Source organism: Polyodon spathula, chromosome 1, assembly GCF_017654505.1.
Source record: "Polyodon spathula isolate WHYD16114869_AA chromosome 1, ASM1765450v1, whole genome shotgun sequence".
Taxonomy (NCBI): domain Eukaryota; kingdom Metazoa; phylum Chordata; class Actinopteri; order Acipenseriformes; family Polyodontidae; genus Polyodon; species Polyodon spathula.
The window spans coordinates 1,255,843-1,270,271 of NC_054534.1; the positions used below are offsets into that span (position 1 = coordinate 1,255,843).

The 14,429-nt window shown below is 37.0% G+C and overlaps 1 protein-coding gene across 1 annotated transcript in view; it reads right to left on the reverse strand.

Annotated features, from left to right (window-relative positions):
* LOC121303356 (inactive heparanase-2-like) overlaps positions 1-8,871 on the reverse strand; it is a 27,968-nt gene extending 19,097 nt beyond the window's left edge. The window contains exons 1-3 of the mRNA XM_041234031.1: positions 8,612-8,871; positions 2,851-3,008; positions 995-1,156 (exon numbers count right to left, since the gene is read on the reverse strand). Of these exons, the coding sequence (XP_041089965.1) occupies positions 995-1,156; positions 2,851-3,008; positions 8,612-8,871 (580 nt within the window). The remainder of the gene's footprint in view (positions 1-994; positions 1,157-2,850; positions 3,009-8,611) is intronic.
* Between the last annotated feature and the right edge of the window lie 5,558 nt (positions 8,872-14,429).

A 14,429-nucleotide genomic window follows, 5' to 3' on the forward strand; every position in this document is an offset into this window, starting at 1 on the left:
TTTCTTCCTCATTTTGTACTCTTAACCTCCCAACCTTCCGTGAAGTAACATCCAGATGAAGGGAAGATCAGGCCAAATCCATCCCTGCATGATACACGCAAGTTTGGGTACAGCTGATCCAAAGTTAAGCAAACAAGAGTTCAACCAAACAAACAAAGAAGCTTGAATTGCATGACAATTTTACTTTTGAGTCAGAAGTGCACTGTGTAGATAACATCTCTTTGAAATTGCTGTGCACGATTTTATACAAAAAACAAACAAACACATCTCATGAATAAGAACCTTTATCCAGTTTACAAATGCTCCAAGCGGGTCTGTTCAAAATGTTCAGACAAATCTCCCTCTACAAATTGAACTGCATGGGTTTCTGAAGCTCCTACAAAACTCACTCCATATGAAACCTGTTCTTATATGCACCCTGTTTTGTAACTGTACAGGCTTTTCTTCCTTCTGTGCTCCTGCCTGTCCCAAGCCAGTGAGTGATGTGACAGTGATCCTAATGCGAACATACAGTTTAGTCTAGATGCATGAACTGGTAATGGCTAGTGTTACATGCAGGTACAAACCTGGGGCACTGAGGGTGCTGAGTGGTTAGTCTGAGCTAGGCTTCATGTAGAAGGTGTGGGGGGGGGGGGGGGGCTAAACCAGGTAGAGCTAAACCAGGAAAAACACATAGAGGGGAAGCTTTCTATGCAAGCAGCACACCACCCCAAATGATTAAACTACCTATACACCTTGGCTTAATTAACCTATACACCTTGGTTTAATCAACCTACACACATTGTTTTAATTTCATACAAAACAAAACATACGGGTCAAGGGTCCAGTATTTTCCTATAACATAAATATTTTTAAAGCAAAGACCAAAATGTCAAGAACTATTCACTTATATGAAATATTGCACAGATTCCTTATATATTGGACTACTGTAGTTCTATAAGCTAAACACGTCTTGTACATGCTGCAGTAATCACCCATATGTAAAGTCTCCTACCTGTTATTGTGATGTTGCTGTAGATGTTGGAGAATTGCTCTTTGAGCAGGACCAGCTGCATCTGTGCAGCCTTCTCTCTCTGCAGTTCCAGCATGATGTCTGGGTGACTGGCCAGCTTGCAGCCCTTCTGCTTGTCCAGGGCAATGTCACTTCGCACAATATCTATAGGCAGACAGAGGCACGACATGAGGGACAGGGCAGTCTTGGGACATAGCTAAATTAAAAGCAGTGTGACCTTTAACCAGAGCTGAAGAGGGAGGTAGCAGCCTTAGAAATGTGTTATGTTTGAAAATTGCAAATGTTTTCATGACATACTGTATTGTTAGTTTTTCAAGAAAATATTTTTTTTTAGTTCTTCCAGCTCTAGTTAGTGCATGTGTTACGGTAATCTGGTCAATCTCTTAGGTTTTACTGGTTTATGTCTGCTGTCATTAGCCAGTTTGCACCACATACCTTTCCTTACAAAACAGCAGATATAATAAGAGGATCCAGTCCTGTTTTGCTCTGCAATGGGCAAAATCCCTCACAGGAAACTGTTTCCTCCACAGCCACACAAGCACAGGGTTTTATTTGGGAACGAACCTGTCTAAGGACTGCATTACAGCTTCCCTACCCCAGCAATGGGACAGGAGACAAAAACGTGCATGTTTTCCTTTCCTCAATCTAGCATGAGGAAAGCAAACAGCACAGATTACATTATTATTATTATTATTATTTATTATTATTATTATTATTATTATTATTATATTACTACCCCTAATGTACTAAATATGGTCGTTTTGTTACAAGCGGTATCAGCAATATGCTTAGATACCATCAAGAGGTCTGGGGTTCGCACCGGCCCTCCACCTGTGTGTGGTTTTGCCTCGCCCTGTGTGATGCGTCTGCCTGCGGGAACCGAGATCGCTACATTATACTGAAAAAAACAAACCTAATTTCTGAAGCCTTCGATAGCTCAGTTGGTAGTGTGGAGGACTGTAGTGGCTACGTGGTAATCTTAGGTCACTGGTTCGACTCTGGCTCAAAAGATTTTTACCCAAATTCGTGAAGCATTCCTACAACTAATAATAATATGTTCGGTAACAGTAGCAGTTTGCTAAAAACGGTACAAACTTTGCATGATGGTAAATACTTTGTGAATACAGGCTTTTATTTGAAAACACAAACATGTGGAATACTTTATGCATAAAATAAATCAAACTGCAAAATCTTTGATGTGTGTGTCCCTTTGTTCACATGATAAATATTTAACTTATTTAGAGGGAATACAAGAGATACAAGAATCCCACCTAAAAGACAAAAAGCGACAGAGCTGCAGTTAATAAATGGGATTCCTTCTTCCATTGCTCAATAACAGTTTGGTGCACTCGGGTTCTCGCAGCCGGCTGTGCAGCTTGCACTACTTCACTGTGCTGAACAAAAGGGATTGAGAGGATAACTAATATGGTCTATGCACAGCCAGAAAAAAAAAGGGATGCAATCTAAAAAAAAAAAAAAAAACACGATCATTCAGCAACAAAGGCTCTGCACTGAATTACAAACAACACACAACTGAACTGTAACAAGATGCCCTGAGCTTCATCCAGTCAATGGACCAGCCTACACCCCATAATTATTGGAATAAGGTTTCAGCTTTGCTGGGAGAGACAGCCTTCCAGCTTAGTCAAAAAGCAGACCGTCAATTACTTATCTATACAAGGTAGTGTGGCGGCCTAGTCAGAAGTGAGGGACAGAAGGCATTGTGGCTGACATAGTATTGTTTATATTTAAATCTAGTGAGCTATTAATTGGCTATGACTTCCTGTAGAAGGGAAAGTGTAATGGGATTTTTTGTCATTCCCAAAGCGTGCTCTTACCATCTTCATAGTTCTTCAGGTAGTAGTCTGGACCCGGGCCTCCTCTATGCTTGGCCAGATTCTTTAGGTTGTGGAAGTAAAGAAAGTCTGTCCTTTTCCCCCCAAACCTCAGATAGGCTGGGGCAAGACCCCTTGCCAGCGTCACCAATCGCTTGGAACTGCACGGAGAGACAGACAAAGCGCAACAGATTACTAATGCAGTCCTGCTGCCAGAGTTCACTTAAACACAGGGCAGAGCGAGCCTGTCTGGAGTTTACACAGGCATGCATTGCTAGAGTTGTGTTAGCGCCAAGGGAAATCATCCCTAGGAACGAGAAAGCCAGGCTCTATTTAAACAGGGGATGCTGCCTGCGTTTGGTTACCCTGCTGACACTGATCGAGTTTGGTCAGTCACTCCCAGGGTCAAAAGATATGGACTTCTAAAAACACAACACAGTTGAAAAGAGGTAGAAAAAATATTTTCATTCTTCCACTTGCAAAGTGTAACAATAAGCTATTCACAGCTCATTATGTACTAGTTAAACCAATATGGGAATATGTTGTTTTTAGTAGAGAAAGAACTGTGATACTTAGATTCACCTGGTAGGGAAGGGTTCAGATCAGGACCAGATTTTGTCAGCTCTCCATGTAGGTATATACTCACTTTCCTATTTCCAATGGTTACTACCGTCAATGGTTTCTATGCTCGAGGCTCCGGCTGCATGTATCCAATGTAATACGGAGACTCAAAAAGGGTTCTTTAAAGCAACAGTTCCCAAACTGTGGGCTACGGGCCTGAGGTGGACCATGAGGCAGTCCCGAGAGGGCCGCGGGTCCAAACTGACTTTCGGATGTATTGTTTATATACTATATTATGTGGTGTGTGTGTGTGTGTGTGTGTGTGTGTGTGTGTGTGTGTGTGTGTGTGTGTGTGTGTGTGTGTGTAAAACGCCCCTGAGAGAGACACAGTTCTGAAAGAAAACGCAAGATAAATTCTGTACAGAACTGCAGTCCATCTGAAGTTCTTCAAGGTGGTTTTGTTGTTTTGTTTTTAGCTCAATTGTAATTCCCATACAAATAAAAACAATATGCTTACTATCTATGAGAAGATTTAGCTTCGGTTTCTCTTACAGAGAAATTGCAAACAAGCAAGTTACAGTGTGAAAAAAAAAATAACCGAGTAGGAAATATTGTAGTTTTTTTTACAGAAATCAAACTGATATTCTGAGGTAATCTTTGGTGCAGAAAAACATCTACGACACACTCTTGTATTTAACTGCCATATCAGCATTGTCCCGCCACTTAACAACCAATACACAGTCCTGATTCGCTGGGACAGAACTCCCCTAACCTTCCAACTCACACAATAGGCTCTCGGTAACTGTCACCGATAAATGTACTCTAGTCAAAGTAGGTTAGCCACACACAATGCTACAGATACGTAGGCTACAGTATTACAGAAAATAAGAAACCACGATAGTTCTAAAATGTCATAAATCACATAATGAAATATTGCAACGTTTGAAAATCATAGTATTATTAATAAAGGCCATCCTCTTTTAAGCACCACAGTCATTTTTATCAATTTAAAATAAACGCTGTGGCGCCAAATTTAAGTAATACGGTATTTCTTCCGGAAGGATGGAACTCTCTTTCACCATGCAATTCTCGACCTGTGGTTAAAATGGAATCCCCCCGACCCACTTGCTGCAATTTCACTTTGAGTATCTTTGGCAATCAATCTTGGATTGTGATTAACCTTCCTCACAATTCTTCTACTTGTTCTTGGTGAAAGAACCTTCTTTCTTCCAGACCAAGGGAGTGTTGTGACAGTACCATGAGAGTCTTGTACTTCTTGATAATAGAAACAACATTTGAAATTGGGATACTCAAATGCTTGTTAGTCTTCTTGTATCCTTCCCCAGCTTAAGGACAATAAATAACTTTCTGCCGAAGGTCTTCAGATAGCTATTTTACGTTTGTACAGATTGATTTATTGGTAAGACAGCAATGCAGCCTATGCCCAAAACCCTTTTACACGCTCTAAGAATGTTCACTTGCAATCCAGAATTTTCTAGACTTTTCTAGAATTAGTTTCTGCATTATCTTATTGAATTTTCTCGCACCTTGTAGACAATACTAGCATAGCATCAAAGGGTATGAATACTTTTGAATGATCATTTTTGGAGTTTTGCACACAAAAAAAAAATTAACAAATGCTGAAATCAATAATTGTAGACATCTATTTCTTGTAAACTGTTAACAGTTCATCTACAAAAGCAAATCTGTTGCTGCAAAAGATGTTTCTTAAATTTCTTTGTTTTTGAGACATTTCTAGAAATTCTAAATTTCCATTTATAAACTTTTGGCTACAAGTATATATACAGTATATAATAAAGAAAAGCAACAATACAATGCAAAAGAAAAAACAAATAATAAGATTTTTAAAAAATAACAATTTAGATTAGGGCGTGTTTTTTAAATTTTGTATTATTTAACAGTGTTTTACAGGTGTTTAAAATGCTTTTCTTCTGTCATTTTTATAAAGAGTGCTTAGGCCACAGTGCCTAATGTAGCTGAACAGGTGGCCCTTATGTAAAACAGTTTGGAAAGCCCTGCTTTAAAACATAATGCATGTTTCACTGTACATGGAACTGGGCTGGTAAAATAGTAAAATAGTAACTGTTACTACTTTCCACAAGATGTTTTATTGCTATTTACCCCATATATATATACTATATCAGATATACTATATTATCTATATCTCTAATTATTATTATAGATAAGATATAGGATAAGATTAATATATATGTATATTTATATATATATAATTGAAAGTGACGTTATTGTCCGTACAATGATGTCATTCAGTTTGTTAAGATCTTGTTGAAGGTATCTACATCCATGGTCTCTACAAGGTTCTTCCAGCTGGTCTACACCCACTCTGTCATCTTCAACCACACGCTGGATCTGCACCTTCTTGATGCCATAGCCAACTGGAACCAGTTTGGAGGACCCCCAAAGCAGGCCGTCCATCTGCATGGTCCGGACACACGCTTTCAGTTTCGCCAGGTCATTCTCATCATCCCACGGCTTCACGTCAAGCAGGATGGAGGATTTCGCAATTAGAGCGTTTTTTTTTTTGTTGTGTTTTTGTTTTTTGTTTTGTATTTTTGTTTTGTTTTTATTTTGCTTCATACCGTGCCACACGCTCCTCCCTTAACTTTTTGGCAGCTGCAGACTCCACTTCATCATCAGTAAACAGGAAACAGCTCGACAACGTCATGCAACAAGGTAGCTCACGTATGCCTCCTTTTCAGTTGTTATACACTGTCCTTGTGGTGTCTGTTCTTGTCGACTTTAGATTCAGCTAACCGTTAAAAAACAGCATTAAAAGGTGTTGTAGATGTAAAATTTTTGTTTATGACGGTACACAAGCTTGGTTTTGTATTTAATGCTAAGGTAAACTTGTTTTTCAATAGAGAATAGCTTATCGAAGTTAGTGCGATGATTATTGATTTATTAGTATTAATTAATATTAGTAGTAAGTATGTTCATATTGTAGTTCAGTAGTCACCATTATGGTAATGATTATCATCGTACGATACCCGGTGGCAAACGTTTTGAATCACTCAGAATCCTTGGAAAAATTCTTAAAATAAATGTGGTATTTTAGTATCTTTGCGGTAATATAACATTTGCAGCTGGCCAGTTGCGTCAGGTATGTACATGATTATTTCATGTTAGATTTCTAAATGTCAAATTTTTCAATTGTCAGTTTTTCGTTCAAGTTACCTTTGTTTCGCAATACATTAAGCGGTATGGCATTACAAATAGTTTTGTAACATTATTCAGTGATCTAAAGCATAGCTATGAAATACTTACTTTTAGCCCAACTAGTTTGGTGTATACCAGATCTTTGAAGCTCCACGCAGATGGTTGCTGTTGTTCAGTTATGTTATAATCAGGAATTAGTCTTTATACCAAAAAAAAAAAAAAAAAAAAAAAAAAAAAAAAAAAAACAACCTTCTACAAATCACGTTTTGCAACGTAATTTGACATCTGTGTGGTGAACCGTACAAACCATTAAAAATGAAAGAAGAAAACAAAAACACGAGAAAGTGTATGCAGTTTATCTTGAATTTAGCAAACACAAGGTTCTGAGAAAAAAAGAAAAACACGAGCCTAAGTCAGTTTTCTTCATGTTAAAAATGAACTAGCAAATCAAACCTCTGATTCAGTAAACAAAGATAAATAAAAACAGCCCTACAAAAACTGCAGCGGACTGTTTTCCTTTGGAGAAAAAACGTCCCAATAAAACTACAACTATTTTCCCTAAACAGAAATGACTTTTGAAAAGTTGCATTTAATTATGGACAAAATACGATTCTGTCTTTAATTTACAAAAGTTTTTTTTTTTTTAAACCACACATCCCGACCATAAAACTTGATAAAGTTTTCGTATTGTTTTGTTTGTTTTTATTTTTAAAAGCTTAGTTTTGTTATAGTTTCATTATAATTGAACAGATAAAAAAAAAATACTCACTGTTAAAAATCACATTCCAAGCAGCAGCATAGAAAAATATGATCCTGCATCCAAATTTTTCCTGTCACTCAATTCAAAATTTTTTTAAAAAAAAAAAAAAACCAAATAGAGTTCCATTTGAGACCCCTCTCCTGGCCCCTCGATTTACCTAAATTGGGATAGTTAAATCAGCAAAACGACGTTTAGAAGCACTGCAGTGTAACCTTTTGAAGTCGTCGGGCCTTTCCCAAGTATTTACTGCACGGTTCTGGAAGCTAGACATCCCGAGGAGACCAAGCACTGAAATGAGAACTGACAACTACAAATATCCACTTCCAGGTCATGATTTCTGGAGGTTTTGTTTTAACATCATTTGGGGAGGCTTTTCTTTCGGAGGTACACGAGATGAGTTGCTCTCAACAAAATCAGCACATGTAGCCTAACAGTTCCACAAACACAATTATGACGATTGTAGGCCGTTACATTATTTTTTAAAATCTAGTGCTCAGTAAGTATGTCAAGTACAGCCCAGTGTTTTTATGGACGGTCTGGGATTTCTAAAATAGCCCATATTTTTCAGCAGCAGTGTTAGCAAGTTATTCATTTGGCAAACTGGGAAACTGATAACACATTTTCGGACTTTTCAATTTTATACGGTCCTCCTTTAAAGCTAATTGGTACACATTACTGGTTAGCTGGATCTTGCAAGTTCTTGGAATGTCTGAGCACTGTCAGCTTCCACAGTATTATAAAACAAATTAGACTTGCATTGAGAACAAAGATTTCAAAATACCACAAAGGCGTCCAGACATCATCATCATCATCATCATCATCATCATCATCATCATCATCATCATAATTACTATCATTTAGTAATTTACCAGACGTTTTTATTCAAAGCAATTTACAGAGACTTGGTGGTGAACTATGAGCAGGATCACTTATAATAGGACCTCAGTTTTAAGTCTCATTTTTACGTACACTTGATGTTTTTTGGGCCTGTTATAATGATACCCCTGGGTTGTGTAATGTCTTTGAGTCTGTTGTCCTCTCCCTTTTTGCGACGTGTCTTCTTTATCTGCCTTATATAATGAAATATGGCATATTTCATACAGCTGACATACAGCCTGCTTAACTAAGAGCACATTGCATTTGCCATAATGATGAAACCTTACATGTATTTGTCCATTAGAAAAAAAAAAAGCAATTTGGATATAAGACCCCTCTTAGGATGCCAGTCTATTTAGATTTGCTTACCTTAAGAAGTCGAGCCAGCCGTCATGAATGACAGAAGGGTCCAATTGCAGGGAAAGGAAGTTTGCATTCAGAGTCTTAATGGGACTCCTAGTGTTCACGTCAAGGAGAATAAGCGTCCTTTCCGTGAACCCTTGAGCTTTCCCCCCCGGGACCGGTCTCCTGTAGTTACCTGCTGAGGATTCCGCGGGCTGCACCATCATAGCAACGGATGCCAACCAGAGCGAAGAGGCGAGGATAGGGGAGCGGCAATGCTGGGGCATCGAGTAGTAAATTTGTGCCCTCCTCGTGGAGCTGGGGGGGGGGGGGGGGCAGTGTAAATCCTGCTTTTCTAGAGGATCTTCCTTGGGACCAGTCGTCCTTCTCATTGAGTGCAGATATCTGTTTCTCTCTTCCTCTGTCTCTCTCCCCTTTCCCCCCAATGTTTTGGAGCTGGTGGAGGGAATTCACGCCCCTGGACAGCCTTCCCAGGAACTTGTGCCAAGAGCAGATATTTCCCAGCACCGCCTCTTTAAGAGGAGCAAGAGTCTTTTTCACTCTTTAGTCTTAAAGGTAAGGTGGTTCTCATTTAACCCCGTGGGGAGTACGGCACCCCTCATGAGAAACATTAATTCGCAGGCACCTTCGATATTTCTATATTTATCCAAATTTATCTGTGTGTTAAATGTTTGAATTCCTTCCTGGGTAGATTTTTTTGTCCGGGTAATTGAGTTATTGTAGTATTTAAAAAAAACAAATAAACAAACAAACAAAAAAAACATTCTGTACTATTCTGATAAACTATTAGGAATTTCAGATATAAATATTGCACGTATTGTTATTTGTTCAAAAACTATTTTAATGGTGCTTCTAAAACCTTTTATTTGGCCTAATGCAATTTGGGCTGTGTGTGCATCTTGCTTCTGTTTGTTTAGTTTAGAGAAAAAAAAAAAAAAAACAAAAAAACATGATTCATTCCTGAAACAGATAAACTGTGGACCTTGAAGTATTTGTGAAACAGGCTAAATCCCTTTAAAAAATACTAACACCTATATGTTTATTGGACTAAATGCAATATGTGTTGTCGCTGCTCAGGCCATAGCGGAAAAGCATAATAATAATAATATATATATATATAAATATAATAATAATAATAATAATACTAATAATTAATAATCTCAACTTCAGGACGGCGCACCGTGGTGAGGCATCGGAATCAAAATGACCCATTGTAATGTTGTAGTGGCTATTTTACCTTTAGTGTCAACTGGAAGTAATTGAAAACAATTGCTGTGGGGCTAAGAACGTTTTCTATTAATCTCTGGAGGGAGAAAAAATACATTCAAATAAACACCGTGCAATATTTGGAAGCTGATTCCAGGAAGATAGAGCCAAAGTTCACGTTTCACCTTTAATGAACAAGATATGTATATAAATAAGTTATGTTGCATGTTAAGGTAATAAACACACACGCTACATTTGTATACGTTTATCTTGTTAAGTGTCTCTTGTTTTTTTTTAAGAGGTTTAGTTTAAATGCTCTTTAATTATTTGTAACTGCCCTCAATCACAGTGAAAATAATTCAAAAGAGAAATTGCCAGGTTAATAGCAGATCATACACCTCAATATTTTATTTCTCACATTTTGAATGTAACGTTTGGAAACGATATGAAATTTGAACAGGGATAGAGAGTTGTATTAGAAAATGGATAAATGGTTGGTAATAAAAAGTTGATTATAACACATTGTAAGTACATGCAGAAGGTCTGAGAAGGTATAAGCTGTTCCACAGGGTCTGGATTTAGTTCTTACACTTAAACAATCAAAATTGTGTTAATATCAGTGATGATACTGTCCTCTTTTTTTGTAGAAAGTCTACGGAACAAAACAGCTCAGAAGCATGAATCACGACTCTGTATTCAGTTAACAAACAAATTATTGCAACAGTATTTTTTTAAATAAATGTAACAAACCCACCCCCCCACCCCACCCCCCCCCCCCCCCACACACACACATACAATGGTTTTTCTAAATCGAAGTGCACACTGCGTATAGGAGTTATAACATGAGGACCACTTTTTTTACAACAAATATTTTGCAGCCTATACTGTCACGCTATATCAAAAATGCTGTGTCTCACAAAGTAGTGAAAATGCAGTAGTGGATGTGTTAGCGCATTGATCCGCGTTTTCTTTGTCCAATATACATTATAGCCTCACTCTTCTTAGTACCTTTCCATTTGGCCGAGAGGTTTACTTTTCATTTATCGACAAATGTAAAACATATATAAAATAAACATATTTAATTCTTTTTTTCCCCTCTTTTACTTCATAATCATAATTAAAACAAAGCAGTTGTTGTTTGCTGTAAGAGCCCTCTGGTTTGGCCGCATTCCCTGTCAAATGTTGTCACGCAGTGCAATGCAGTTTACTCCACTCGCTTCAATATGTCGAATACCCTTGGTTCAGCACGATATTTCCAAACCCTTCTTTTAATGTTTACTCTGGCTTCATGTTCAATTTCTCTTCTGGATTCGCTGTTTTCCTTTACTATCCCTTAGCAAGTGATCAATTTCACAATCATACTAACTGGGTTTAAACCGCGATGTTTTTAATAAAATGAGAAGCCTCTGGGCATGTTATCCGTAGAAAGCAAGATTACATGCACGGTTAAATCTGTAAATTCACTTGCAGGAAATAACAACTTAGGCATTTGTATAGCTCTTAGTCCTACGCTGTGTAAAACGACAACAATAATAGCTTCTAAGAAGGATGCATTTTTTAAAAGAATGTGCGCAAGATTTATTGACACTTGGCACCTTACCTTTTCAACCCGGCAACACATCACAAAACTGAAATTGAATATCTCTAACTGATGTCGTTAATTAGATGTAAATAATAAGAATAAGAGTACAATACATGTTCATCGACCATACGGTTAACTGCATGCCATTGCAATACAGTGTGCATTACTTTTATAACTAATCCGAATCGTGTTGAATCTTTGTTACTTTCAAGTTACATTTTACACATCGAAAGCAAACAGTTAGGGTTCATTTTAAAATTGTTTCAATCAATTAAATTCCAGTATTCCACAATACCATTTCATGTGCCTAAAGTAATACATATTATACTTATTTTAAACTAATTTAATTCTATTCTTACGAAATTAAAATACATACATGCATACTACAACATCTACATACTATCAATTACTACTAGCTAGGTTTGATACCACCATTACAAATAATAAAATAATAAAATAATAATAATAATCATAATAATAATAAGAATAATAATAATAATAATAAAACACTAGCATTTACTTAAAGTGAATTTAGTAAATTGTCATAGCTAGTTCCTATCAAACAAAATCTTAGACGGGATAATTGTCTATATAGAGACTTCTGGTGGGGTACGGTGGGAAGAAACAGGCTTGCAACGAGGAGGTACCTGGTTCAAATCCCGGCTCGCTCACTGTGTGACCCTGAGGCAAGTCACTTAACCTCCTTGACTCTGTGGAGGAACGATAGCCAGGAAAACCCGCTCTGCCCAACAAACCTTCACTGAGACGCGCCTACGTTAAAGTGTGGGGAATAATTCAGGCGTTGCTATTTCGCTCCTGCTAATAACAATAATAATAATAATAATAATAATAATAATAATAATAATAAACTAATAAAAATATAAATACTCTCGAGAGCATGTAGCCTTCATTGCACTCGCTTCAGAACAAACAAACAAACCAAAAAAAAAGCCAGCGACGTCTGTTGATAGCTACCACTGTCATAGGTCTAGATGTAAAAGTTTTTTTTTATAATTGAACATACGAGATCGTACCATGCTTGTCACAGCTATATATATATATATATATGGTCTGATAAAAATGTAAGTATATTTACATACAAAAATATAGTTGCCAGTACAAAAAAATAATAATAATCCTGATCCCGTAATTGTACTGATTTTGTAACAGTGCAATGAAGACTCATTTGCAATACAACACTGAGCTGATGACAACATGAATAAAACTATATGAAAACGCACGCCAGCAGTGGTAATTAGGGGAGGGTTGCAATACTCCATTTACACAAAAGAAGAACATGATATTTTTTAAAAGGAAAAGCACATTGGTATATCAAAATAAATTGCACAAACTGGGCATGATTTTATCAAAAATACACCGTTACTGTTAACATAATGCAACAAGGGATGACCAGCCTTTTGGGCTAAAACAGCCGGGTTCTTTAGAGGTAGAAATTCACAAAAACAAATACGTGGTATTTTTAAAAAAATATATATATTTTTTAATATTTCAGATTTTAGACTAAATGAAATGTTTCCAAATGAAATGTAAAATTTATCTGGAAACATATTCTTAACATTTATTGTGTAACTTTTTCTATACTTTTTTATTATTATTTTGGTAACACTTTTGTGTTTTTTTGTGCGTCTAAAGTATAGTCTAAAAGACAACAAGTTTTCGATCTGTTTTAGCATTTAGATCGCATTCTCTAAAGAAAAACCTGATTGAGCAAGCAACGAAATTCCTTCAGTGTTTTATCTTTTTTTTTCACTAAAATGGTCTTCTACCGATACAACCCATTTGTTCTTATTATTGTTCTTATTAACCCATTAAATAATATAAACACATAAACCCACTTAGTTATAGACAACGAAATGCACACATCGGGCAAAAAGTTAATTAAATGTAACAACACTAACAATGCAATTAAATAAATACTAACAATATTATAATTAATCCTACTGGAGAACTGTAATACTAATTACCGCGAGATATGCGCGGGAGCTGGGACCTGGCGTTGCTTCAGACGGCGCTTGTTAAAAACAACTATAGCCAAAGCACATTCACTAACATCTGGAGGAGAAAATATTTTGGAAAACCACTGATCATAAATCACGGTGTTTGCGTTCTTTATAATAAGCCTATGTGTATAAAATGCAGTTTACAGTCACCCACATCATAACTCGCCAATATTTATATTCCTTGTCTTTGTTTCCTTTAGCCTGCAAGATATTCATACACAGCCGCGTTACAGAATCAGGTGCGTGCGAAATGCTGATTAACTGTTGTTAGTAATGCTCGGCTGTGCAAGCAATCAAATCAAACCCCTATTTTGAAAGCAGGGCATCCTATTTCAAAGACCACGATGTAAGCTCCTGCCGGGCAGTCCAGGTGAAGGACGGACAGCTACTGTACGACTCTCCACTCCAGCTATCCCTTTGTTCCAGTGACAGCACCGCTTCTCAGCAATTAATTCTCGGTTAGGAAAGTCTTCCCTTTCTCTGCAGTAATACCCCCATATGTGCAAAAGAGCCATTCTGCACCATCAAACTTTCAGGGCTTTCATTAGCTAAATAACTACTTAGGCCGTATGTTGTACATCCATACATACATCAAGTATGAACACGTAAATGTCAGCAAAAACTAAAGAGAAAAAAACTGAAATATGTTGATTGCATGAGTATTCATACCCGTCAACTCAATATTTGGTGGAAACACTTTTTGCAGCAATTACAGCCACAAGTCTTTTGGGTAAGTCTCTACCAACTCGAGATGGTTGATGGTTAACGTGTGACCATCTGGTTTTGCCCAATACCTCGTTACAATAAAAACCATTACACTATCAAATCACATATCAGAATTTCCAAACACTGTTGGGACTAAATGTCTACCGATCTATGTTATATATTATCTATATAGGTGATCTGCAGGATTGAATTGCATAAATATCTCAGATTGTATCAGGTTTATAATAACAGTTACAATGCTATTGTTTTCAATTACAGTTACATTTATGCAGCAGTAATTACACTTATA